Here is a 26,215-nt window from a genome sequence, read left to right on the forward strand (position 1 = left end):
GCCAGTCTGCAAGAATTTCTCCCTTGGTGCCAAAAATAAACATATGGGAAGTGACCACTGGAGGTTGGCTCCCATCCATAGTTTGAGAGACTGGCCTTCCAACACTTCTTCATAGCATTTTAATTGCACTGCAAACTTGTTAGCCGCTGATTTCAATTAGGGACCCAGGGGTTCTGCAGTTTTATAACCTATGGACTGAACAACCGCTCCTAGAGAGACCTCCCTGTATTGCTTGCTTTGACAAAGAGCTGTGCTGGTGCTGGATGGAGGGGTCATGCCTCCTGCACAGATTAGCCATGCATGCATACGAAATAACACCAGAAAAAGGCCCTCTAACAAAAAAAATGCCACCTCAGGAGCCGAGCCTGGTGGCAGCTGCTGCTTTCAGTTTCCATTGGTAACGACAGCAACCTTCAGGAGCCTGCGGGCCCTTTCTGCACGTGGTGTTTCATGCCCTCGAAGCTACCTCACCCACCCGACCTTGTTCCCCTGGGCACAGGACCACAACCCCTCCCCAGCTGTTTGGCCTCAGTGCTAAGGTAGGGAGCAGCACGGCAGTTAGTGCAGTGGGAGTGTGAACGTGCCCTCTGCTCAGAGGAGCATGCGAAGGATGCCAAGGCATTCGTTAAATAGCACGCAAAGCCAAGACTTGGCAGACCTTTTTGGCAGCTGAAGGCACTTATTATGCTACTCAGCCTGGATAGGCTATGAATCTATACTGCGTAACTTGTCAGGAAAAATAACTGGGGAGAAGTCGTGCCTGACGCTAAGGGCAAAGAGCAGGTGAAAAACCTGGCATTCTGGATTCCCTTATGTTTTATTGTTTTTTGAAAAGTCCTCACCATGACTGCTGGGACAGCTGCCTACACTAGCAATTGGATTTTTAATTCCTGTATATAAGAGAATGCAAACCCAATCCTATAAGGATGACACCTGGCCACACATCTCTCCAGGAAAAGCATTCTTAGAGGGGATTCCCTTTAAGAACTCAAGCAGGGCCTGAGCGCATCTTCCTCCTTTGCAATGGCAGCACATCTTCGATTCTAAGCGTCAGCAGTGATGGAGCTGTCACCAGAGAAAAGGGTCCTACAGGTTGTAATGGGTGTTTATAAATATATAAAGGGTGAGTGCCACGAGGATGGAGCCAGGCTCTTCTCAGTGGCAAACAATGATAGGACAAGGGATAATGGGGTCAAGCTGGAACACAAGAGGTTCCACTTAAATTTGAGAAAAAACTTCTTCTCAGTAAGGGTGCCAGAGCACTGGAACAGGCTGCCCAGGGGGGTTGTGGAGTCTCCTTTTCTGGAGACATTCAGAACCCGCCCGGACATGTTCCTGTGCAACCTCACCTAGGCGTTCCTGCTCCAGCAGGAGGATTGGACTAGATGATCTTTTGAGGTCCCTTCCAATCCCAAACATACTGTGATACTGTGGAAATGGCGCTGGCATGTGGCTTCTCAGCTGCACCATGGCTGGCGTCATCGTCCCAGAGGGAGGGAGGGGCCTCCTGCTTCATTTTATAGATACTACTCCAGGGAAGCAATGAAGAGTTGCTGCCTTCCTTTGCCTGCATCCTCTTACACAGCAGTCAAAATAAGGAAAGAAAAAAAAACCTGTTCACGCTCTGGAAAAAGTACCTTTTTGCCTTGGAATCTTAGCAAACAGTGTAAGAATCTGTGGACAGCAAGGGAGTGGATAAACGAGTATTTCCAAACTTGTTGAGTATGTGGTGCTTTTCTGAACGCCTCAGATACAGGAATCACGTGGTTTCCCATAAGCAAAAGACAAGATCACATCTCTTTTTTTTAATTATTATTATTAAAACTTTCTACACAAATATATTAATCTATATTACTCAGATACCAGAGACAACAAAAAAAGTCAATTTCTCAAATATATACACTTTGGGCAGAAGGAAAAGTGATAATGTGTTTTGTCTACTTGCAGTGCTGACTTCCCAAAAACAGTTTGAACAGTTTGAAGAAACAGAAACTTCATTTCCTTGGAATTGAAGAAAGTCGGCAGATACTTATGTGTCACTTTTTTCTCCCTAAATAATTCCCAGCAGGAAGCCACCTGATGGGCTGGCCAACACAAGACCCAAAACAGAATCAGAACTGGGTTTATCTTCATTTTGCAGTATCCCAGGAACTTTAAGAAGCACTCTATGATTCAGCCCCTTTCTGATTAAACACAGTTTGCGTGCCCTGGGTAGCAAACCAAAAGTTGGAAGCGTACCGTGACTTGGCATGTCAGGAAGAAGCAAGCATGACAGGAAACCTGTATGAAATACTAAGTAAGCATTGCTTTAAATAAAACCATGCTAAAAATGTAAGGCTGCATTAAATAAAAATGAGTGTAACTATATTTAAATGTATAATACTGAATGAAAAGTTAAATTTATGTGTCAGGGATAAATGGTTATGAATGGGACATAAGATTAAGGCCAAGAAGCAGGAGGTCAGAACCCGAGTTCCAGAACAATCCTGGCAGCAGCGGGGCCAAAGGCCGGGATGGCTTTACCCCAAGCTGAGGTATCTCTGCAGGACACTGTGCCGGCGGGAAGGGAGCTCGGCTCCCAGCGCCGCCGAGGCTCAGGGCCGGCTCCAGAGCCCCCCGGCTTCCCCTGAGGAAGCGCCGGGCGGGACCCGACGCATCACTCCGCCGGGTCCCGGGAGCCCGCTGCCCTTCCCCACCCCCCAGCGACAGGCTCGGCCGGTCGCCTCCCCACCGCCTGGTCTCCTCCTCCTCCTCCTCCTCCCGGCCCTACGCCGTGCGGGGTGGCGGGTGAGGCGGCAGCGCCCCTCCGCTCTTCCTGCCCCGCCTCAGCGGGCCGTTACCCCGCCCCTTGGCCGCTACCCCGTGCCACCCCCTTGGCCCGCCCGGCGGCGCGTGCCGTGCTTTCCCGCCCTAATGCGGGGCGGGGCTCGGGGCTCCCCACATAGCGGCAGGGCGGGAGGGAGGCGCCGCAGATCTCGCCGCGCCGCCGGGGCCCGCGCGTCTCTGGGTGAGTGAGTACCGCCCGCCTGGCGCCCGGAGCGGCTCGGCGGGGCCGCGGCGCTCTGGGGTGGGCTCGGCGGGGCCGCGGCGCTCTGGGGTGGGCTCCGCGGGGCCAGCGCTGCCGTTCGCGGCCGCTCCTGCCGCTTCTTTTTACCTCTGCGGGGTAAGGGGAGGGATCGCGCCGCTGCCTGCCCGAGCTTGGGAGAGGACGGGGCGGGAAGCCGGCGGGGTGAGCATCGCGGTGCCCCCCGGTGGTCCGGACCCGCTCCGATCCCCCCGAGACCTGGATGCCGTGCGTCCCCCGCCCTGGGGAGCTGGGCAGGTGCCGGGCCTGCCGCGGTGGGGCGGGCCCACTGCTCCGGGCCGGCGGAGGATCCAGGCCCGGCGGCGCCACCGCCTCGGGAGCCTCAGCACCTGACTTACCGCCTTGTTTCTGGCGGCTCCTCAGTCTGCCGCGCTGAAGTGACCGCTCCGTGACCCCGTGCAGAGCTGCGTCGGGCTTCAGCCTTCTCTTACTGATGCTGCGGACTCTGCAGCTCCTCCGTTTCCCTGTCGCCTGCCGAGTCCGACCTTGCTCTTAAGCGGTTTGGTTATTTTATTTTCTTCTTCTTCTTCTGTGTAGCTCCCTGCGCTCCGGGTGTCCGGCCGGCCCCGTCTCGGTGCGCGCTCCCTCGGGTCTCCATTCGGCTCCCCGCCCGTGCTGTGGCCGAGCTTCCTGATGGCCGGTTTTCTGCTTCCCCCGCCGAAATCAGGGCGCTCTCTGCCCCCTTTCCTCTGCGTCTGTTGCAGACCGCCCTCACTTTCACTCATAAACCGTAAAAAGCCTCTCTTGGCTTGGTCCTTGGTAAAGTCCAGTATGTTGTGCTCAGTCTGTGGTGCAAGTTTTCACGCTGGCGGGGCTTTTGCCTTACAGTGGTAAGTTAATCCTGTTGCAGCAGCTCCAGGGGGATCCATGGCTGCCTCAGCTTTCCCTTAACAGAAGGATGTGGGAGCGGCGGCTACAGCAAGACAGTGAGGCAAGAAGGGATTTCTAATAATAGCGATATGACTTCTCAGAAAGCCTGGCGATTGATACAGATGTGCCGATTCAGTGGGCTTTTCTCCAGTTTCTGTGCCTTCCACGGAGCTGTAGGTGCCTGTGGCTGCCTGTTCGTTCCCTGCAAGCAATGCTTGCGTTCCTGTGACCCAGCGCACACTGTTTAGTTTGGGGTGACTGGAGGCTGGAGCAGGATGCTGAGTAGTGTGCGAAGTGGAAAGGAACTGAGTGAGCAGGTCCCATTCCCTAGAAAGGTGTTTCTCCCATGCATGTGGTTGGGTGATGGCCTCTGTACCTTGGAGTAACAGCGGTTTTGAAACTGGTGGGTTTGAGGAGGTTCTTGTCCTTTTTTTTGTTTTTTATCACAACATTTTATAGCTTTAATAAAATCCTAAGGTACAGGATCTTAAATCTTTAAAAATCTTAATCCAGAAAGTCTATGTTTACTTCAGGAGAAGCTGGAGACTCTTGAGGCTTCCTGGGGGTGTATCTGTGCCAAAATCTTTTTGTAGGATATACTTGGTTCATTATCTTTTCAGAATGGTTAAAAAGTTTGGTGGAGGAATGAGCAAGGTGGTTCCCCAACAGGAAATTATATTTAAGATGTCTAGTTTGTTTTTTTTTTTTTTTTTTTATAAAGGACTTTTTGCAAAAGTCCAGTTATGGGGAAGAGTGGTGTTCTGCTCTAATGTTTTGTCACTAGTCAAACTGAAACTCTTTTTTTCACCTGCCTGTGGAAGTATAACATCTTAAAAGGTATTAATTAAAAAGAAGGGGGTATTTTTGTGTGGTTTTTCTCTCTTGGCAACTTCTTTACCTAACAAGCTTGACACTGTTCAGAGTCGGTTTTTTAGCTTTGCAGCACCTCGTCTTTGTGATCTCCTCTGTGCCAATGGTGTTATACAAAAGTAGTGGGGGAAATGCATTGTATGAAAAGAAGCATTCTAGCACTTTGTTTGAATTTCTGCAACCTATCCCTTGCCCATTTTCCTGCCCTCTCTTCTAGGTCTCTTGTCTGTTGTTACAAGTAACAATTTGGAAGGGATTAGGGATCAGCTGAGACAAAAAACTTGTGTAGGTGCTGAGTGTAACATCTGACTGTAAGTCTTCTGGGTAGGCTGCACTGTACTAAGAAAGGTTGGTGTGGAATTCCCCCTTATTTGGCTGCTCCTTCTTTGCCTTTGGTGACATCTGCTGAATTTAGGAAGAAAAAATAAGACTGACTTTTTTGATCAAATGGTTTTGTTGGTTTCCTGCCTTCCCTATTTCTTACAGCCAGAGTAGGCCAGCTGGCATTCATTCAGCTGGGACAGTGAGTTCAGCTCGGTTCTCACTTGGCACCCTCAGCAGAACTCCGTGCTGCGCTCCGCCAGTGCTGCCCGTGCCAGCCTGGAGTCTCTGCTCTTGGGAAATAGGTGTATGTGCACCCACCATGCCCACACTGTACCTTTGTATAATATGAGGGCACTGTAAATGTGGTCAGTGTGGCTTTTGATTTCTGTTAGCTCCCAAAACAGTAAGAGCTGTGATATATAATTAAGGAAGGCTGCAAGGAGGGGGGTGTATTCACTGAGCACTCACCTCAGGTCATTTTTGTGCCATATTGTTTCCGTGTATTGTGTTTTTCCTGTGTAGCAGGAATGATAGGAGCCATCCACACTCAGCAGGAGTCTGAGGCACTGGCAGATCAAATGTTTTTTTCTATAATAAAATGAAAACATTTTTTCTGTAATAGATAAATTTAGTGACTGCCACCTTTGGAGATCTCCTTGGAGTGGCCTAGTGCTTAAAGTTATTTCTTTCCTTATGGCCCATTGAATGAAGAGCAGGTATATAGTAACTGTTAACAGGTTTATGTGCTCTGTGCAAAGCCTGCTGGCATAACTGTGGAGGAACAGCTGGGAGCTGTTGGCTCCTTGATAAAGCGGCTGCTGTGTATGAACTAACAAGCAGTAGGGGGTAGGGGAATCAGCCTGGGAGATGGATGGCTTTCTCCGCCGCTGCTGGCTGGTAGGGATGGCTTTCTCCGCTGCTTGGGGGGTTAAAATGTAAAAACAAATGTTGGAAGTCAGTGTGTCCAATCTTGTTCTTTGCAGTTGAAAGCAATCTGTTAAGCTTCTGTGATTGCCTTGATTTGTACCAGAAGTCTGTAGTGAATGATGTCCTGACATCTTGCTGTTACCTCAACTATATTGGAAGTGAACCTTCTGTAGTGGAACCTCTGTAGTTACCAGTGGTGTGCATTAGGCATCTCCTTATACCTGGATGAGGTGGCATGTGTTGCTTTGTGTGTGATTTTTGAAGCAATTGCTCAAGTGTAAAGCATAGTAGTGTGTTGATGTCTCTTGTGCACCCTTCATTGCGATGTCTGCTCTAAGAAGCCTTCAGGCCCATCCCTTTCAGTAGCACCATGTCTTAGAGCATTGTTAGCACTGCCTTGGGCACTTAGAAACTTCTGTTTTGGATCCTATCTGCTGGCTTCCCTATCTCTTTGCAGCGATATGGCACTGCTTGGAGGTAACAGTGCTTCCTGGCCGTGGTGGGCTTTGGTTGGACTGGTTTTGCTGGTGAATGCAAAGAAAGGGATGTACACCTCAATACATCCTTGGAATACTGCTCTTTGTCACCAGAGAGGACAGTGTCATTGTGGTTTTAAACTCCCACCCTAGTATTTTGCTCACCACTTTTCTTTAAAATCTGAGTTTTTATTCAGCTTCACTGAAGGTATGAGCAAGGGAATCCGACTGTGTGCTCAGTCACTCACTGCACGTGTGAGTGAATTTTTAAGTATCTGTGACCCTGCTGTATTTCCTGATAAAATGCTGTGACCTTTGGACAGTTTCTAGTGTGTCATTGCTGTGGTTTATGCTGAATGGGCAGTGGCCAGGTCTCTCTAATGTATTGGGCTATTTCTTTCATCTGCTTTAAAGGGGAAAATATGTTCCTTGGTCAGTGAAACTCCTGGTAGGTGGGTGTAATTGTTGTTACACGCTTACATTAACAGCCATACGAAACAAATCCACTTAGATCAGCTGGTTGCTGTATTTTGGTTTTATATTCACTTCCTCAGAGTCAACATTAACTTGTATTTCCTCCTAGCTTAAAACTGAAAGTGAACTAGTTTGCATTATTTCATGCACAGTCATGTGTTTTCTCATGGTAAAATCAACACTTTTTCACTGTGCTTTTGGGTCTACAGCTAGAGAGCCTGGAGCAGTATTGTGTGGCAGGTGGATTCAGTGTGCTGAGGCATCTCTCTCATGTAACTGCATGCGTTTCCCTGGGCGGTAGGAAATGTGTGCTCCTGGAGGCAGATGTTCTGCAATTCTGCTGTCATGGTTTCCAGATGGCACCTGCTGTGTTACCTTGAAAGAGAATATTTTCTTAGCTGTGTATTGTTATATTAAAGGTGCTTAAAAGAGGTGATGCTTTTTATTTTTAATGCTGACGATGTTTGAGGTGCTGCTGTCAAAAGGCTTTGATCAGGGCTATGAATGCTGTATGGTTGTCTGGTTTGATGCACAGCTTCCTTTTTGAGGTTCTTGAGGATGTCTGGGCTCCTGTCTTAAGATCCTTCAAAATGATTTTTGTTTTGTTTTGTTTTTTTTTTTCATTGGCTTCATCAGTTTAATTATTGTGGCAGGAGCAGGAGGTTGTAATTGCAACACTACGGGAGAGAGTTCTCCTAAGGGCCAGTGCATTCAGTGTAATCAAAGGACCAGTGTTAGGCTTTCTTTCTGAGGATTGTCTCTCTGGTTGTCTGTACTGGTACCTGGCTGTTTCATAAGAGATGTTTATAGCTAGGATACACTTGATGTTTAGGAGTAAGGAAGCCCATTTAAAATTAATTTTCATATCCTTGAAAAGCTGTTGAATATTGAGACAGGGTTGTATACGCTTTCAGGGCAGGTAAGCAGGCAGCTGTGAAGATTAGTCTTTGTACCTCTTCTTCCATAAACGCTTTCTTTCCTTTATAGTGAATGTTCTGAGTGTGATAAGGTGAACAGGCTCCACTGAAATTCCTTTGGAGTACCAGCTGTAAAAAATCCTCTTGGAAGTTAATTGTCCTGTGCGCTGAGCTGTTGCTTGGCAGCTTCGTGAGTGCCATCCTGGCTGTTGGGTCACCACACTTGTTATAACTAAGCAGGGAGCCTTGATCAGTTTCTCCTATGATGGTTCCTTGGCCACGTATTCTCAAATGAGCCATGCTGATCCTGTATTTGAACTTCTGCATTGTGAGCATCTTTATAGCTTCTGCTTTTTTTCTTTTTTTTTTTTTTCAGAAAGCAGTGCAGATATTCCTGGTACTTACAAGTCTGGAAGAGGATTTCTTGTCTAGTCACATGGCCTGAAGGTAACCAAAGGCAAAGAGTGCTACTGTTAGTGGCCACCTGTGTCCATACAAACCTTTTTTTAAAAATCAGTTTCCTACTTTGCTTGCCTAACTTGCCAGTCAGGCAAAGGAAAACAGGTTCACATTCCTCTGTACTTTTGGTATCAACTGTGAAATGCATCTAAGTTGCAATATGAAGCGGCATTCCTGATTTTGACTGGTGGATCAGATGTTCTTGTCATCTAGGTGGCACAACAGTTATTGTATCCTGGCCTGCTTTCTGAGGTCTTTTGGTTGGCAGTTCTTGGCAGAGCCTGTCCAGGTGGCACCTGCATCTGTCAGAGGCACTGTTGCCAAGTGATAAGAAAGACTGTCCTCCTCGACTGTAAAAGCCTGCCAGAACACAAGTGTCCAGTGCTGGTGCCCCAGCACAGGCATCTTCTAAATCTGGAAGCAAATCTCACATTTCTGGCTTGACGCTGTCACTTGCACATCAGCAGTGACAGCTGGAGTTTGTTCCAGTGCCTACCACTTATTGACATTACTGAGGAGCTTACTGCTCTTGGTCTGTCTCTTCTTCCTTTGTCATGTCAGAAGACTGGAACTGTGGTTCCTTAGTCTTTCCTGTTTTCCAGTCATTTCCAAGAGGGAAAGAGTAAGAACAATTTGAATATACTCAGTGACATTATTGCAGGGTTGTGTTGCAGCTGCTGGGCTGATATAGTAGGACTTGTGCACATGAAGCTAACCTGATAAAGACCAGTGTCTTAATGAGGGCGATAGTGTCTTTTCATTGGGGTTTACTCTACTTCTTCCTGCCAGGTCCTTAGGAAAGGTAGAAGTGTTTTCTTAACATTTATGAGGAGGTGAAATGCAGGGCAGGCTTACCTGACTGGAGGTGTTCAACACCAGAGGGGAAAAAACTAAGCTCAGTCCCAGATCCAAAATACTACCTACACTGTGGCAGTCAAGATCTGAATCTTGCCCCTTCCTCTTAGGTGTGGCCATACCCAAAATATGGAGATGTGCAAATTGCATTTGAGCCCAGCTCTAGCCAGCTGAATCCAAATCCCAGCTCCAAGCTTTGGGGCAGTTGCAGCTGCAGGCTTTCTGCTGACTCATTTCAGCCCAGCCCTATCTGTAGGCTGACTTCCAAAGAACACTGAACGGTGGTGTTGTGCTGCCTCCATCACTGATCTGATAAAGAAACCACAGTAATCAAAAGTTCCTGCCTACCTCTTTTTAAAGAGAATTAGTAATATGGCAGTGTGCCTTCTTACTCTTTGATGTGCTGCACAGGGTCTGGGCAAGAGGGCCGTTTGAGCCAAGTTAAAATGAAGGTTCCTGAGGAAGCTGGATTTTTTTTTTAAGAAGTCAAAGTACTGCCCTGATGACCAGAAGATTGCTGCAATTCATGTCGTCATGAAGAATAATATGAAACAGCAACAGACCTTGGGGAGCTGAAATCTCTAACAAAAAGGCCAATTGAAGCCTTCTTTTTGGAATTGTCTCTAATCAAGCTTTTATTTCAGAAAGGAAAATAAAGCCCCCGTCAAACAAACTGTGCACTGTATTTCTAAGTCAGAATACACAGCTTAGAGTACCTAGTGTCCAGGCTGAGATGTTCATGTTGTACTAAGGCAGCATAAAGAAGCAAAGGTAAAAATGCCCCAGCTAAGGAGGTAGTTGAACAAGCATCCATTGGTGTTGGGTCTTCGTGTTCCACTTAAAGTTTCAATGCCACTGAATGCTGGAAAACAAATAATACACTGAAACTGTTAGGAGCAGGAAGAATTCAGCATGTTTCAATGTATTTTTGCATCAAATGTGTTATGAGCATACTGCTATTCTGTCATTGCTGGAGTGATTGGTAGTGGCATTATTCACATCTTAGAGGAGGATGCAGTCTGAAGCTGAAAAGAGGAGAAACAAAAGCTGACAAAAGCCTCAAGCAATCGGCAGTCATGCTTGAGAGTGGTAGGGAGAAGTGGATTTAAGCAGTTTAGTGGTTCCTGATAAACAGCATGTCTTTCCTAAAAGCACAGCAAATAAATCAGAAGTGACTGGGGGATGGGGTCTGTCCGGTGCTGGGCCACAGACTTGCTGGCATCTCAAGGTATTCTGCTCATGCCTTGTCAGTTTTGACACTTGCGAAATGAAGCTGTTGATGTTGTATCTTCCCTTGGAGGCAAATGCATGGAAAATGCCAGTAGTTTGGAAGCTGTGTTCCCTATGGTGGGGGAAAGTCCTAAGAAACTCCAAGACAATAGCTTTGACATTACCCAGATGGTACCAAGCTATTGCTTTGTTTTCAAGGTAGTGCATGTACATGAACCTGTAGGTGCGCAAAAGGACTTGTTCAGCCTGTCACTCACCCGAGTAATGCATTGCAATGTTTCTGTTCCCCCAATCACTCTACTTTTCTTTCTGAAGCCTGGAGACAAATTCTACTTTAGGAGGACAGTGGGTCTTAGATGAAAGTAAGTCTTGGTGCCTTCCGAGCATGGTTACAGGCTGGCATACCCTTTGCAGGCTGAAGAGTGACGTGGACAGTTTTCTGTGGTTATGATAACTTCCTATTTATTCATCTCAGCACTGTGTTGCAGATCAACAAGTTATCTTCCCTTTTACTGGCTGTTCTCTCCTTGCAAAGTCTGAAGTGCATGTGCAGCTGCTGTGGGAGTAGTCAGGCTTCTTCTGTAGTTAAATATGAAGAAAAGCTCTGGGATCTGCTGCTAGCTGGGCTTTTTGGTTCCTGTTGGGTTTGAGCTAGAAATTGTGTGGCAGGGTGATGGGGATTCCTTTAGGGACTTTAGGCTGTACTATATGGGATTTGCTTACGCTGTCATGACTTGAGGTGCCATGGGCAGCAGTCTGGCACAGCTTAGAGTATCCTCAAATAAGTAACTTATGAAGTCTGCAGCACTGTTTCTCTTCCTCACTTTGCAGTAATGGCTGACTATATAAAGCAGTTGTGCCTGTGGCAAGTTTGCAGGAAGATGGTGAGATTGAGTAGTTATGACTTGATGAGTAGATTTAAAATGTCAGGTTACATCATTAAGTGCCTTGGTTTCCATACCTGTAAAATGATGTGTTATTCTTTGAAGAGGTCTGCAGCTCAACAATGAAACGTTTACTTGCAAGACAAATAGGCAGTGTTTAATTTCTTTCAAAGATGATGTCACCCCAACTGCTAAAAATAGTTCCTGTCTTTTAGCTGCTAGGCAGAGAAAGCAGCACACAGGTTGGAAGTTTTTTTCCTTGTCAGTGACTGATGCTTTGTTGCAGTTTCTGCTTTGAAGACTGTAATTCACTCCTAATGCAAAGATAAGTATCTTGACAACACACACAACAGGTCTATTGATTGATAGCATCTGTCCAGGTGTTTGTAGGGGACATGTCTCAGAATCCAGACAAGTTGTTAGAGTTAGTTCTACAGGCCTGTGGCTTTGCTGCTGGAAGGAGCGTGTTTTCATAACCAGACACTGTCTGATACAGCTGAGAAGAGCAACTTGCAGGCTGGGCAATGAGGAGGGGTGAAGGATCTGAGGGAAAGCAATGGTAAGCACAAGTGTTCATGTGGTGGGTTATCTTCTGAGCTGCCTTGAAGACGTAATGAAAGTGTGAAGAAGGGATGAAAACAGATTCACAGGGTGTTTTAGCACTGCTGCTGTAGGGATTCTGGGACTTAGTTCTGTTTATGGCAGCCTTAAAAGCTATTAAGAGTTCACTCTAACACGGGGTATTAAACTCATTTTCACTGGAGGCCACATCAACCTTGCGGTTGCCTTCAAAGGACCGAATGTAATTTTAGGACTGTATAAATGTGACTACTCCTACTGAGTACTACTGGGGGCTGCTACACTCCAGATGTGGCCTCTGGTGAAAATGAGCTGTAATGCCTTTGCTCTAACAGATAACAATATGCAACCGGCTGGCTCTTGCTCCCATGTGGGGTGCTGCTGGTGACATTCTTGGAGTGCCTGGAGGTACAGCAGAACTGCACACTGGTTTTAGAGTAGGTGAAACCTTGCCTGCTGTGCAGCTGTACTGTTTCTATGTGTAGTTCCCCACCTGGGAGCTTGCGGTGTTTGCTCTTCAAATATGTACTATGTGGCAATAGTATGGCAGGGAGGACCTACACTGGTCTCTCTCTGGCACAACTGTGGCCAGTGCTGATTCTTTTCCTGAGATGGGATGGTACAACCAAGCAAAGGCTGTGGGAAGAGGGTGCTGTACAGTGGATGACAATTTTCCCTTGGCTTAACCCTCCCAGAACTGCAAAAGGTAGTTCAGTGGTACAGGAGGAGGTGCAGGTGGAAGAAGAGCCATGGAATGTAAATTGCCTTGTGGGTTCTCTCCCTCTTTTCCACCCTACAAACTTGTGCTGCCCTCACTCCTTAAAACCTGGAGTCAGAGAGGAGATTCCAGCCTTGCCTACTGTTTGCTATAGTGTTGCCACCCCTCATTGGTGGGCCACAGCTGGGAACAGCTGCTCTGCTGAGTACCTTGTAAGATTTAAAGACTAATACAACTTGGGAATGAGAGGGAGAAACGGAAGATGGGACAGCAGACCTGAAGGACCTGTGTTGCAGGAGGAGAGCAGTATGTACCATCCCTCAGGATGTACAAAGCCCTATCTAAAGACTTGCGATTTCCTCCAGGGAAGCTTTGGAGACTTTCTTTGGGGAAAGTGTCCACAGAATTCTCTATTGTAAAAGCCGGCATGCGTGGGAGTGGAATGAGGTCTGTCTATCGTTCTGTGCTGATAAGCGGCTGGTAAATGTGCTCCTCTGACTATAACTATATTTACTTAACATTGTATTGGGATGCAGGACTGAGTTGGAATGACCATGCCCCACATTGACTCTTTGGAGCTGATTTAAAGATTCTAAACTTGTGTTTAAAATACCTACTCCATTTTTTTTTTCTGAGGAAGGTGGAAAGAACTGATACAAAAACCTGGTTGTAGTCTTATCCCTTGAGCACTTCAATGTGTCCGATCTAGCAGTTTCTCAAAGGCTGTTGTTAACAAATGAAGCTTGCTTGTCTAGTGAGTGAATAGAGAGTGTGAAAAAGTATTAAAATTTAAATTAAAAAAAATAATAATTCTGTAAAATTCATAAATGAAGACTTTCAGCAGCCCTAAAGCAGCCTTAGCAAATGACTTAGTTTTAATCTGAATCCAGGTGGTGTTTGTAGCCTTTATTGCTCTTCAAATATGTACTATGTGGCAATAGTATGGCAGGGAGGACCTACAACTGGTCTCTCTCTGGCAAAACTGTGGCCAGTGCTAATTCTGATAATTCTGATAATTCTGATAATTCTGATAATTCTGATAATTCTGATAATTCTGATAATTCTGATAATTCTGATAATTCTGATATTTTCTAATTTTTCCAACTAAAGATTGTTTTCACCAAATATAAGGTAGCTTTTTTTATCTACCAGAAAATGTCTTAATCTGAACCTAAAACTCCAGGATTCTGAAGTTTTTATCATTAAAAACTTCAGATGCATCAGCATAATTACATCTGACTGTTTGGGGTTTTGTGCTTTTGTTTTTTGTGTGTGTGTGTGTTTGGGTTTTTTTTGAGATTCCATTAATGAATTTGACTTCACAGTAGGAACATTGTGATTATCCAAACCCCTTGCAATGATTCAAAGTAATTATCTAAAACTTGAGGTTTCTGGAATTACTAGTTAACTAAAAGAGACAGGAAGCTGGCTCTGTATGGTGGTGGCAGGGAGCCGGTTTGTGGTGTGAGATAAATCCTTTTTCCTGTTCTCAGGTGTGCTTTTGGCCACCCAAGTTGAACTTGATTAGCTGGGGGCTGGAACCCCTCAGGGACTTTGCCTGGGCAATGATTCTTTGATTCAGGGAAGAGTTCATGAAATTATCATCTTCAAGCTTCCTTATCTTGATTATTTTTTTTTTTAATACCATATAAGTACTTTGGAGTATGGTGGTTTGTTGGTTTTTTTTGTATGTGTGTTTGTCTCTTATCTCAGCTCATATACAGGAGTGGACAAATTTGCAATTTGCAACAGGTATGAGTGATTATTTTTAATGTCTCTATGTGTAGACTTGCCTTGAGCAGTGTCCAACTTGACATGGAGCTGAGCTGATCCCAAGGGGAAGGTGAGAACCCCATATATTGTAGGTCTCTTCCCCCTGCCCACACATTAACATCTGTGGGTGCAGCAGGTACCTTGGCAAGGCAGAGGCTGCTCAGCCCCTTTCTGTCTCCATTGAGGTGCTTGTTCCAGGTGTTTTACCTGTGCAGGGCACCCAGTGCCCGGAGAGGACCATAGTGCCATAACCAGTGTGTAAGCTTCTGCCTCTTTCTGAAAAGCTGAAGTGCTTTCAAAATGCAGCTTAGACCTATAGGCAGGCACCTTTCCTGTGTATTTCCAGGAATTAATGTGAGGAACATGCACACAGGCTCAAGTTCCTCTTACAGCTTCTAGTCAACATAGTAAAGGGGTGTGGATGATGCACTTGCAGAGCCTTGTGTCAAGCTGCTATGCACTGCCTTTCTGGGTCTAGCTGTATGGGCATGCCCAGAATAGAGATGGATCTCTCTTACTTGCATATTCTGTTTTGGGAAAGGAGCAGTGTGCTGCTTTTCTTTCCTAGACCGGTCTGTGCCTCCTCTTTGAAAGCGGGGAGTGGAAAAAGACAATAGCCCATTTCTTTTTGGTTGCCTCTTCCATGAATGTTTGGACAGAAGCAAAATGAGTTTCCTGGCAGTGAGAAACAATGTGACAAAAAAAATGTAGGGAATCTGGGTTTTAAAGCCACATTCTGAGCTTTCCTTGGAAAGATGTGGCATGTGACAAACCCCCAAGGAAATGCCTTGGCTTCTGTTTCTATTCCATCCTCTTGCTCTAAGAATACTTTGGTTGATCTGCAGGCTGATGTTTTATTGTCTTATTGTCTTTATTGTCTTATACTATTTTCTTCAAAGAAAAAACACTGCTTTAAAAAATTGCTATAAATAGACTGATGTCCCACACAGGGAAAGATTCCAGTGTATTGCTGCAGGGAAAGTTGAGCACAGTCAGGTGGCAATAAACAGACTAAATAAAACACTGGAATTCTTATCAATGAGAAGAAGTAGGTCATCCTAATGCAGTTTGGCTGGGTTTGAATGGAACAAGTTTTTCTGTGAAGTTTCTTGTGAGTGAGAAATCTCTTTGGTGCTACCCAGTTAGTTTCACCAGCACATCTAGACACCTGTGTGCAACTTGCAGCTGTTCTGGCTTGTGCTGGGTCATGTTTTGGCCGGAACTGCAGGAGAACATCTGCCCCTCCATATACGTAGTGTGATGTGAACAGAGGATGGTGCAACTTCTTGCACCTTGAAAGATGGGGAGGTTTGTTCAGCCTGTACTTGTGTTATGAAGTCAGCTGGCTATTACCAGCCCAAATTAGCCAGCATGGGTTAATCTGATCAGCTGTAGAGTACTGCTGGGGTCCCACATGAAGCTTTTGACATAGGCTGGAGCTGTGTGGGGATGACAATACTGGTAGAGCCCAAGAAGGTTGCTGTGATGAATGCAAGTTTCAAATGGAACATGGGTAGCAGAAGCTCAATACTGCTTCAGGCTTATTGTGGTCTAAGCCATGATGGTTCAGCAAGTGGTGTTTAACTCAGCAGGAGTTAGCATCAGAGGGCAGCCACTGTTTATTTACTAGCTGTAACATGAACACCCTGGTTGTGAGGTGAATTACTTTGAGTTGAAAATAAATGTTATATATATAAAAACAAAACATGTACAAGTTGAGGCTTTGCCTAGCCTACGGAAATGCTGCTGATGTGGACAGCTCGTGAAGAGTTAACCCAAAGGCAAGGTCCTGCCACAGACTTAACACTAAATCCTCACTTTCCTCTTAATCTCATGGACTCAATCGCAAATTCTCCAGCCTGAATTAGCATCTCTCTCTCCTTCAGCAAAGTCAAGCCCAGGAGAAAGGGTCACCCAGACCTGTGTCAGAGCCCTGTCAGCTTCCAAAGAAGAGAACAGTGAGGACTACACTCTCCTCAGCCAGCACACCCCTTGGGGCAGAGGTGAGTATCGGCAATAGGGATTTGGATGGAACAGAGAAAAACGCCAAGCAAAGGCTAAGCCTGTTTTCTAGGAAAGTATTAGTCTGATATAACAACTAAATGAAAAAAGAGCTCATGGTTAAGGTGGCTGTGGGCTGTTGTGTGTTTTAGACATATTTGAGATTGTATTTTGGTCATGTGGACTAAGAGCCTTGAAAAGTTTGGAAATTCACAGTCTCTTGAAATTATTACTGTGGTTTCCTTCAGAGTTTGAATTCATTTTTGCTTTCACTTCCACTTCTTTTTTTCCACCAGCATGTTTAGTTATTTAAAACACAGCTGTGAGGGGTTGTCACTATGAAATAGGATGGTTTATCACTAGCCCAGGTTAGCAGGCTGTCTGTTCGGGGTCCTTGGTGCTTTCACCCTGTTGTTGATCAGGAGGTACCTGTGCAGCAGCCTGGTTATTACCCTGGTGGGAAGGTAGTGCCCACTTTCTGCCCGGCCCTGCTCATCACTAGTTGAAGCCAGCTTGCACCAGAGACTTCTGTGTGCAGTTGTGGGACTGTTCCATCTAAAGCAGCAGATGCTGGGTTCATAGAGAAGATTCCTGTCTTCCCTGCCTTGGCATTTGCTGGTAGCTGTGTGTTATTGGCACCTGCTGTGCTGCTCTCACACCCGTCTTGCACTGTGACTTCCAGATGTGACTATTTGGGCTGCTGGTCTGACCCACCCATCTGGCTGGATGAAGGAGGAGTGCTGTGTTCCTACCAGCTCCCCTTTGTGGGTGAGGGAGGCCACCCTCTGCACCACACTCTCTGGCCTCCCTGTGTACCTCTGGGTAAAGCCCTTGGGCACTGCCCAGCTGCAGGACAGGCTGAGGGCTGTCAGCCCTGAGCATGCACCATGTGGGCAGAGGCACTCATGACCTCGGTCCTATTCTCTCCCATCTTCCATTCACGCTTCCCTGGAGGTCCGGCAGAGTTGTGCTTGTGTAACTAGAAGTCTTTGCTTGTTCCAGCCTTCTCTGTCCCTAGATATTTGTTGGGAAAGTACTGAAATAAGCCTGAGTGTGCACATGTATCTCTGCATAGGGGAAGCAGGAGGGAGGTGAACTTGGAAGTCCTGCAGATGTGTCGCAATGTCAGCTGGGTGTTTCACTGCAGAAAATGCTGCTGTGCACGCAGACCTGAGCAGCTGACCTGCCCTTAGTATGTGCTCAGGAACTCCTCTGTGATGACACTGCTTTCCATTCCAACCTCTGGCACTATGAAGGGTTGTCCCTCCCTGCCCCAGCACCACCTCTTGGCTTTAAAGCTCCATTAGTAGGTTGTGTCACTCCACTGCCTTCCACACATCTGGAAGGGAGGAGTTTCATGCCCCTCATTCACATGAATAGGGCCCTTCTTGCTGGGAGAGTTGTGGTTTTCTCAGCCTTTTTGTATGACTGCCAGTGTGTGATGGATCAGCAGCATTCCCCAGAAACATGGATAAGCTTCACTAAGCATCATTTTTTATGAAATGTGGCCAGACCCATGAGCACTGCTGCAAGTTGTGGGTTTATGGGAAGCTTTTTTTCCTTTCACCTTTTTTTTCCTCACTCTTTTGCAGGGCAAGGAGTTCTGGTGTGAAGCAGAGGGAGACAAGAGCTGCTGTGTCTCTGAATCCATCATGGAACAGGTGAGTTTCAAACATGACTGAAGTCAGTGGTTCATAGTGACCAGTGGTTCTCTTGTGCACTTGTTCCTGGATACCCCAAAGGGGATGAACCTCAAAAAGTGCTGGCTTGTGTCCTTATCTTCCTCAGAGTTCCTATGGGGACCCTGATGCTGCTCCTCTCCACTGTGAACAGAGACAAAAAATAGGTGCAACCACTTTGTTTGCGGTGTGACACGCCCTCTATAAACTGCAGGCTGGAGATGTAGCTATTTAAGAGGCTACCATCTCTATTGATTAAGCTACAAACTACTAAAACTAATAAATCAAATTAATGGACACACCACTGTGATCATTTTTTGCATTGTTTTGTGCAACATTAATCACAACTACTAAGCTACTATTTATCATGCTTAAATCTTATTTAATTACATTGAACTGCTACTAAAATGTTTCTCGTCCTCCTCACCCCACCTAGCGTTAGAGTACAGTTATAACCCTCCTTGCTCTGCCCCTTCACATGCCTTTTGAGTATAAGCCTGATGACTAGTCCAGTGGGTTTTTGTTGGATAGAATCACTACTGGTGTCCCAGTGAGCTTGAATCACCAGGTGAGCTTTACTGCTGTCTGTGAACATCCATGCTCAGGTCATGGAAGATGTGCTTTCTGTTGATCTTTGATCATATACCTTATTTTCCATTTGTTTCCATTTCTGAACTCTCCTTTTTGTTGTATTTGTTTCTCGCTTTCTCTGCCCAGTCCTTCTCTCAAGTAAAAAACCCATCCTTAATTACTTTTTCTGCATTTCTCCCAATTTTGTTACTGTTGCTTATGCAATATGGGTCCTGTGTTGTATTACTTATATGGTTATGTCTCTTGGTCTCTTCTCCCAAGTAACAAGTGATAGGACAAGAGGAAATGGCCTCAAGTTGTGCTGGGGGGTTTAGGTTGGATATTAGGAAAAAATTATTCACAGAAAGGGTTGTCAGGCATTGGAACAGGCTGCCCAGGGAAGTGGTGGAGTCACCATCCCTGGAGGTGTTTAAAAGATGCATAGATGAGGTTATTAGGGGCATGGTTTAGTGCCAGAGTTAGGTTATGGTTGGACTCGATCCTGAGGATCTCTTCCAACCAAAATGATTCTATACAGGTGACCTTACAAGGTTCCACTCACCAAAAGGTACCTGAAACTTCCTTTCAGTTATCAGTTTGATCCTGGCTGCATATTTCCCTATGCAGTTGGCAAGAGAAGCCATTCTATTTCAGCCTTGATTCTTCTCCTTGGTTACAATTAAGTCTAAGAATTTTCTTATCTTATAGTCAGACAGTCTGCAAACCAGAATAAGGATTTTTCTCGCTTTTATTTCTGTGCTTACACAACATGCTGCTCTCTTAGTGGCTTAACTAAAATTATTGGTCAGTCTCCTGGTTTTCTACAGAGGCCTTAGTTGGTTATGAGGCCCCATGTTCCAGTGGAACCTCTTGCTCATACTGATCTGCCTGCCTCATGGACTTCCTCAACCCAACTAATTAGGACACTGTGCTGCTGTGCTTGAAGGGGCAGGGTGTGCAGCTGTGGGGGCAGCGTGTGCCTGTTCACTGGGGGTCCATCTACCCGTGTAGGTGACACCAGACACCAATGATCTGCCATCTCATTGCCACTATTCCTGTGAGCAGATGCTTGGCTCTCTAGAGGGACCTGAACAGCTTCATTATGAAGCTAGTTGACATCCCTTTGAAGAGGGTGAAGAAACATGAACCTTGGGGTTTTTTGCAGGCTTATGCTGTTATCTCTGTTTCCCACCTTGTTACTGCTATGCTCTGATTACATTTAAAGAGGGAGCTTCTGGCTTTGTTAGGCACAGGAAGTAGAATGCCCAGTTCCCAAATACAGGGGTAGAAACCTTCCAAAACCAGATGTCTGCATAAGGGGAGCTGGGTGGTTTGTGCTGTGTACACATCTGTTTGAAAAGAGGAGCTCTGATCAGGGTGATCAGAAGGTGAGCTGATGTTTCTACCATTGGTTTGTAAGGACAGAGCCATCTGTCACTCACCATCAGACACTTCTGTGTGCGTACACATCGGGAGTTACTATGCATTTGCTGAATTCTTTTGGATTCTCTGGCTAATGCTGTTCAGGATGCCCAAATGAAATTGTGTTCAGGGTTAGAAAGCAGCATATGTGTAGACTTTGAGTGGGACTTCTAGGCATGGGCTTCATGTGATTTTTCTTATGTTTAAGGTCAATGGATCTGTCCAGATGGAGAGTGCGCTGCTCTTCAGCTTCCTCGAGGTGTCTCCTGACTGCACGTTCAGAGAGCAACTGCATTCCCTGCGAAGCCAGGAGATGGTGTTTGTCCCGCAAAGCAAGTACTGCTATGATGATGAGATGGAACTTCAGACTGATGGCAATAGAAGCGGCCACTTGCTGCAGAACGGGGAGCCAGGTGAGTGCTCTTTTCTCCATCCTACATGCCTCTCTGAAGGTGGTATTGTTCTTTTTCCATCTTTACTCCTCTGAAACAGACGAGCAGCAATGTTTTCTTCACTGAGAAAATTTGCAGTATGACTGGTAGTGGCATTGGTTGGGATTTTAACGCTTAGTATGACAGCTAGTGCTTAGCACTTCATCTCCCCATGGATTTCTAGAGCACCCCTCACCCTGGGGTTTTGTCTGCAGCAAATCACATAAGGGCCACAGAGCTGGTATGAATAATTGCTGTCCTCAAGAAGTGTGACATTAAGCGGTTAAGCCTCACACTGTTCCTTGGGGAGTACCAGTACCTGGGCTAGGATTTTGGAACAGCTCTTGTTCTGGTACTGAGCAAATCCCTTTCTGTTCTACAAGCGTGATAGAAGCTGTTCCTCAAATGGTCTCTGGTACAATTGCTGCTTCACCAGCCATCTGCAGGATGGCTATTGCCCCTTGCCCAGGATGTGTCAGCTGGCACACTGACCTCAACCCTAAACAAGGTGAGGAGGAACCACTACAGTAAATAACATTTCCTCATACAAATCTGTGTAGGTGTTGTGGCCTGACTGACATTAGGAAGCTTTGCCAGAAGGAGATAGGACAAGGGGTAATGGTTTTTAAACTGAAGTACAATAGATTCAGACTAGATATAAGGAAGAAATTTCTTACAATGAGGGTGGTGAAACACTGGCACAGGTTGCTTAGAGGGGTCGTAGATGCCCCATCCCTGGGGATATTCAAGGTGAGGTTAGATAAGGCTCTGAGCAATCTGAAGAAGTCCCTGCTCATGGCAGGGGGCTTGGACTAGATGACCTTTGAAGGCCCCTTCTAGCCCTAAGTATTCTGTGATTTGATGAGGTGCTTTAGATTCTGCTTAAGAGACTGGTCCTGACAGTTGCCAAAAAAAATCATGCACACTCTCTGACTCCTTCTCTCAAGGCAAGGTGCTGGCTGTAGCTGTCCTGTACAAATTTTGGTTGTGGATGTTCTGACCGCCCTTGTAATGCTTTTTGGACAGGGTGAGGCTGCAGTTTACTTAAACTACAGATAAAAACCTGTTTGCACACTGTCTGGTAAATGAGTTGAGTGCACAAAAGGGAGTTGCATAAAGCTGTCATGAACTGCACTATGATGAGGGGTGGGTAGGAAGGAGGCTGATAATGGAGATGAGCAAAATGCTCTGGGTCACCTTACCTGCACTGAACCTAGTCTGACTACAACCTGTGAATTAAATCCTTCTGTGTGTGTTGGCAGTGTTTGAACCTCAGGTAGATGAAGAAGTTGTCCGGCTCATTGCTGCTCAGCTCGCTGAGATTGGAGACCAGTTTGATAAAGAAATCCAAACAAGACTAGTAAATGATCTAGTACAGCAGTTTCTGAATGAGAATTTGCCTGGAGAGGTGAGTGAAGAGCAACCTGACTAGCTGTTCCCCTTTTAAATGTTGGGCATCCTTCCTGCTGTGGCTTGGAAGCGGCAAGCTTGCAATATCTGTATCTTTGCTAGTTTGATGCATTAATTATTACAATCTTAAAACTCAGCCCAAACACTGACCTTTGAAGAGTTATGAGAGAGGTGATGCTGTATTCTGTGGCAGCCACTGCTCTGCAAATTAGGTTCCTTGGGCTCCGTCTCCTTTCTGCAGATTGTGAAATTGAGGTAGCTGTGGAGATGGACTGACTTTCAGAGGCACTTTGTCCTCTTCTTGTTAGCCCAATGGCTTACCTTTGAAAATCAGCTGTCTGGTTAAGCCTTAGTATTTGTCCTTAAGACCTTTGAACCTTGGTGTTGAGTTCTGTATGCCTGCTGCTCATCATGAGGGTAAAAATCGAGCAGTGCTAGTGCCACAAGCTTGACTTGTTTGTATTACTGAACACTGAAGAGACAGCAAGAAGTGAGACCCTGTTCTAGTACCATAATTGTTCAGCTGGTAGCCTCTTGGTTTTGAGAGTATTGGTGTGTTTTGGTTGACCTGTTGAGAAAGTCCCTCTAGGTGGCATCTCCACTTCTTTGATGCAGTCACTCTCCCATCCTTGCTTTGCAAGGAAGTAGAGTTTAAAGTCCCTTGCATTAGACATCCCTCTGTTTTCTTTTTAAGGGTTGCATCCATATCTGGATCAAAAGCCACCCTTTGCTTCCACAGAGCCTTTTTGGCATCTTCAAGATAACTGTGGCTTTCTTGCTTTCTCTGCCTGTGATGAAGTTTCCAATGCTTCTCAAGCTAATGCTGTCTTTGAATTGAGGGTCCACTTTCTTGCTGAAAAGGCTGGATTTAATGACTTAAATGTTTGGGTTTTTTTTTTTTGTGTGATGTGGGTTTTTTCTAAGTTGTATTCATCTGCACAGACTGATTCCAGTCTGACCATTCCCTGCTCCTGCTGTCTTGTTCTCCTCTCAGTTAAGTTTCAGGCCTTCAAATTTATTGCCTAACCTTTTAACCTTCAATGAGGCTGACACACACTTAACTGCTGACTGGGGGACCTTGATTTTCACATTAGTAGTGTACCTTAGTGTGTGTGTATGAACATTGTCCCTCTTGGGAAACTGATCTTCTACTGACCTTGGGAGCAAGGCAGTGTTTGTTCCACACTTGGACACCTTCTCTAGCTTCTGCCTATCTGAAGGTTTTTCTCTGAAACTCACTTTGCCTTTTTGCCAGTCCTCACTGAAGCTTGCACCTCTGATCTTCATGGTGTTTAAGGTGGTTTGCCCTTTCCTGGGAGCTCCAGGGTTCCTGTGCCATTTCAGGACTTAGCAGGTTAGGTGCAAACCTTGGGGAGGAGGGGCACTGTTGTACCCTGAGTGTGTAAGGTGCTATCTAAATTTTCCAGGGGTATGTGTATTGTCTCCCTCTCTTTTTGTCTTGGGTGAGCAGCTGAGCTCAGGGAATAGTGATCTTTATTGCCATCCAGGGTGTGTAACAGGCAGGCTGCTGTGCTGGGAAGGAAGAGGAGCAGCATTCTGTGAGGTGTTGGAACAAGCACATCAGTGACCAGCAGAGCACTGGCAGGCTGTGCTGAGACCCCTTTGTGTTGCACTGAGATCTCTCTCTGTCTTCTGTACAGGCGATAACCCGGCACATGTCAGAGGCAGTGGACGGGCTTGTGCATGCCATGCCCCCAGACATGGAACAGGAGAAGGCTACGTTGGTGCTAGCAATGGTCTTAACTAAAAAAATTGTGAATACAGTGCCTTCCCTTCTACCGCGTGTCTTCAGGACCACTGTGAACTACATCAACCAGCATCTCCACAACTACATTGTCAGAATGGTGAGTGCTGTTGAACAGCTTGGTGTGAGTCATGGCCAGGCTCTTAGCTGGCCTAAGTTGTTCCTGGAGGGGTGGCCTAGCTCTGAGCTGCCTGTGGCTGCTGGTTTCTCTGTAGTGCTCTGGAGGTTTGGCCAGAAGGGAATGCCAGTCCCTCTGAAGCTTGATGTGCTGAGGGAGGGAGGCTTAAGGGGGACATGTGACAGCTTCTGCTTGCCCCGCTCTCACAGAAGCCAGTGAACAGAGTGCATTATTCTGTAGGGCAGAGAAATATTTGATTGTTCCTCTGCTTCCTGCAGTCTTTCTGGAGAGGTCTACTGGTAAGACTAGGGTTAATCATGCCCTTAAGAGAAGAAAAGCCCAACCTGAACTGTGGCTGTGTTTCCCAGATGTCTTGGGCCTGAGGTCTCTGCTGTTGTCTGCCCAGGCTCCTCAGAGCTTGGCAGAACTGGAAGAAGAAAGGAATTGCTGTGAGAAACGGTGCCAGCAGAGGAGCTATGAGAAATGGTCAGATAGGAAATGGCAGCTCTGTTCTTGTTCTCTGCTGGAGCAGAGGTGTAGAGACTAAACAGCCAGCAGTCAGGCCAGGGGAGAGGCTGGGGCATTTGGCTGCAGGAGCTAACCTGTCAGGGGAAGGATGAGGAAGAAATACCCTCTGAGGCTGTGTGCACACACAGACACAAGCATACATATGCAAGTACTCATTAGGAATGAGATTTGAGAGCGGTCAGGGATGTGATCCCGCTGCCCTGTGCAACAGCGGCAGCCCAGCTGTGGGGTGCTGCCAGTCTGTGGGACACCCCTGTGCCACAGCCTTGCCATCAGCAACAACCTGAGGAGGAGCCTGGCGTGCCCTGTGTCACCAGCTGAGGCAGCCACCTTGCACAGCAGCCCTGCTCCTTGCTAGGCAGCAAGGCACCATGTCACTGGGCAGCATGACTAAGCCCAGCTTAGCACAGAAACCAGTCCCTAGTGTCAGACACATGGGCCCTCTGGTGCTGCATGCAGCGCTGCTTCAAGGTGCAGGGAGGGTGGCCAAAGGGCTGCTGGCTGGCTGCCCACCCCAGTGTTGTAGCATTAGTGGGGGGATAGAGCTGTTCCCCCTGCACAGAAAAGGGGGGTGCTGAGGGGAAATGGCAGGTGTGCAGCACAGCAGGTGGCAGTCATAGCACGGCTGGTAGCACTGGGGACGTGCAGTGGCTGCTGCTGCTGTTTGTGCTCCTTGGGCAGGGGGTGGGCAGGCACTGGGATGGCTCTGCTGCTGCTGACTCTGGTTCTGTTTCTCTCCCTCCAGCTGCGTGGGTGAGACCTCCAGCCCTCCCTCTGGAGAACCTGCATTCCTGGAGATTTTTTACTTTTCTTGATGTATGCAAATCACTTTTTCTGCTTTTAACTTCTGAGATACAGCTGTGAAAGGGAAAGCAGAGCTTCATAGATAGGCTTCTGTAGACTAGCATAGCAGTGGAAGTAGAGTGAGCTGTGTGCCAGCTCTGCCAGTGCCTGTAAGGAATAGTGCCTGCTGCTCTCATTTTACAAGCTTTTTCTGTTGTGTGTTTTTGTGTTCGGTTTTGTTTTGTTTTTCTCCCTTTAAGGAACTCGCTATTTTCATTTTTTTTCTAATCAGCTGGAGCATTTTGCTTGTTATTCCCTTCCCAGTGCTGCAGCTGAGCCATACTAGGTGTTAGTTGTTCCCAGGAAGGCCTCAGGCTGGAGAATGTTGGTGATCTGTGCTGATCCACCAGCCAGTGTTGAGGGGGAAAAAATCACTTCCATTTTAGAAGGAAGCTGGCAGCAAGAGGGACCAACTCTAAAGGTGCCAGGGGTGTTTGGCCCCAGAACGCTAAAGATGCTTTGGTATCAATTGCTGTAAACCTCTGCTTGCTTGAAAAATAAAATTGAATTATAAACTCAAAGAAATAGCACAAGAGTAGGTACAGGGCTAATTCTTTCAAGGGAACACAACCTGGATATGCTTGAGGAAAAGTGTGTAAGCTCTTACCTCCTTCTCTATAGCAAGATACTGTATCAGCTTTGGATCAGGAAGACTACACAGCAGCTGTTAGAATACTGCAGGTACATCTCAGGCTCAACAAACTTGAACTCAGGTTCTTTGATACATACCTGTATGTGGCAAAGACTTCAGCTGTGATCCAGCTGCCTTCAGAAGCTTCAAAACTATGTAAATATTTTTAACTTAAATAAAAGTCAGTTCTCATGGCAATACAGTTTCCACTGGGATTTTGTTGTTGTTATCAGTTTTTTGTGCAAGTTCTTATGGCATTTCTTTAATTTACTACTGCTTATGATGCAGCAGCAACAGGGATAAACATAAGCAAGATTTGGGGGGGCTGCACTGAGTGAGGGGGAGGGAGAAGCACAGAAGTAGTCTACACATTGCT

General features: G+C 46.4%; 1 protein-coding gene across 1 annotated transcript; it reads left to right on the forward strand.

Moving 5' to 3' along the window:
• The first annotated feature begins 2,986 nt into the window (after nucleotides 1-2,986).
• On the forward strand, nucleotides 2,987-25,978 carry BID (BH3 interacting domain death agonist). The gene is made up of 8 exons (XM_080349393.1): nucleotides 2,987-3,007; nucleotides 8,320-8,390; nucleotides 16,328-16,444; nucleotides 18,035-18,103; nucleotides 20,322-20,526; nucleotides 21,807-21,952; nucleotides 23,616-23,819; nucleotides 25,111-25,978. Exons 4-8 carry the CDS (start codon nucleotides 18,095-18,097, stop codon nucleotides 25,120-25,122), a joined length of 576 nt encoding a protein of 191 aa, XP_080205519.1. The 5' UTR covers nucleotides 2,987-3,007; nucleotides 8,320-8,390; nucleotides 16,328-16,444; nucleotides 18,035-18,094; the 3' UTR covers nucleotides 25,123-25,978.
• Nucleotides 25,979-26,215: the final 237 nt, after the last annotated feature.

The sequence above is a fragment of the Nesoenas mayeri genome (assembly GCF_963082525.1).
Source record: "Nesoenas mayeri genome assembly, chromosome: 1".
Classification (NCBI taxonomy): Eukaryota; Metazoa; Chordata; class Aves; order Columbiformes; family Columbidae; genus Nesoenas; species Nesoenas mayeri.

Coding starts and splice junctions, on each gene's coding strand:
- BID (XM_080349393.1), top strand. Junction 20,527..21,806: donor GCTGCAGAACGGGGAGCCAG/GTGAGTGCTCTT, acceptor GTGTGTTGGCAG/TGTTTGAACCTCAGGTAGAT. Junction 21,953..23,615: donor ATGAGAATTTGCCTGGAGAG/GTGAGTGAAGAG, acceptor TCTTCTGTACAG/GCGATAACCCGGCACATGTC.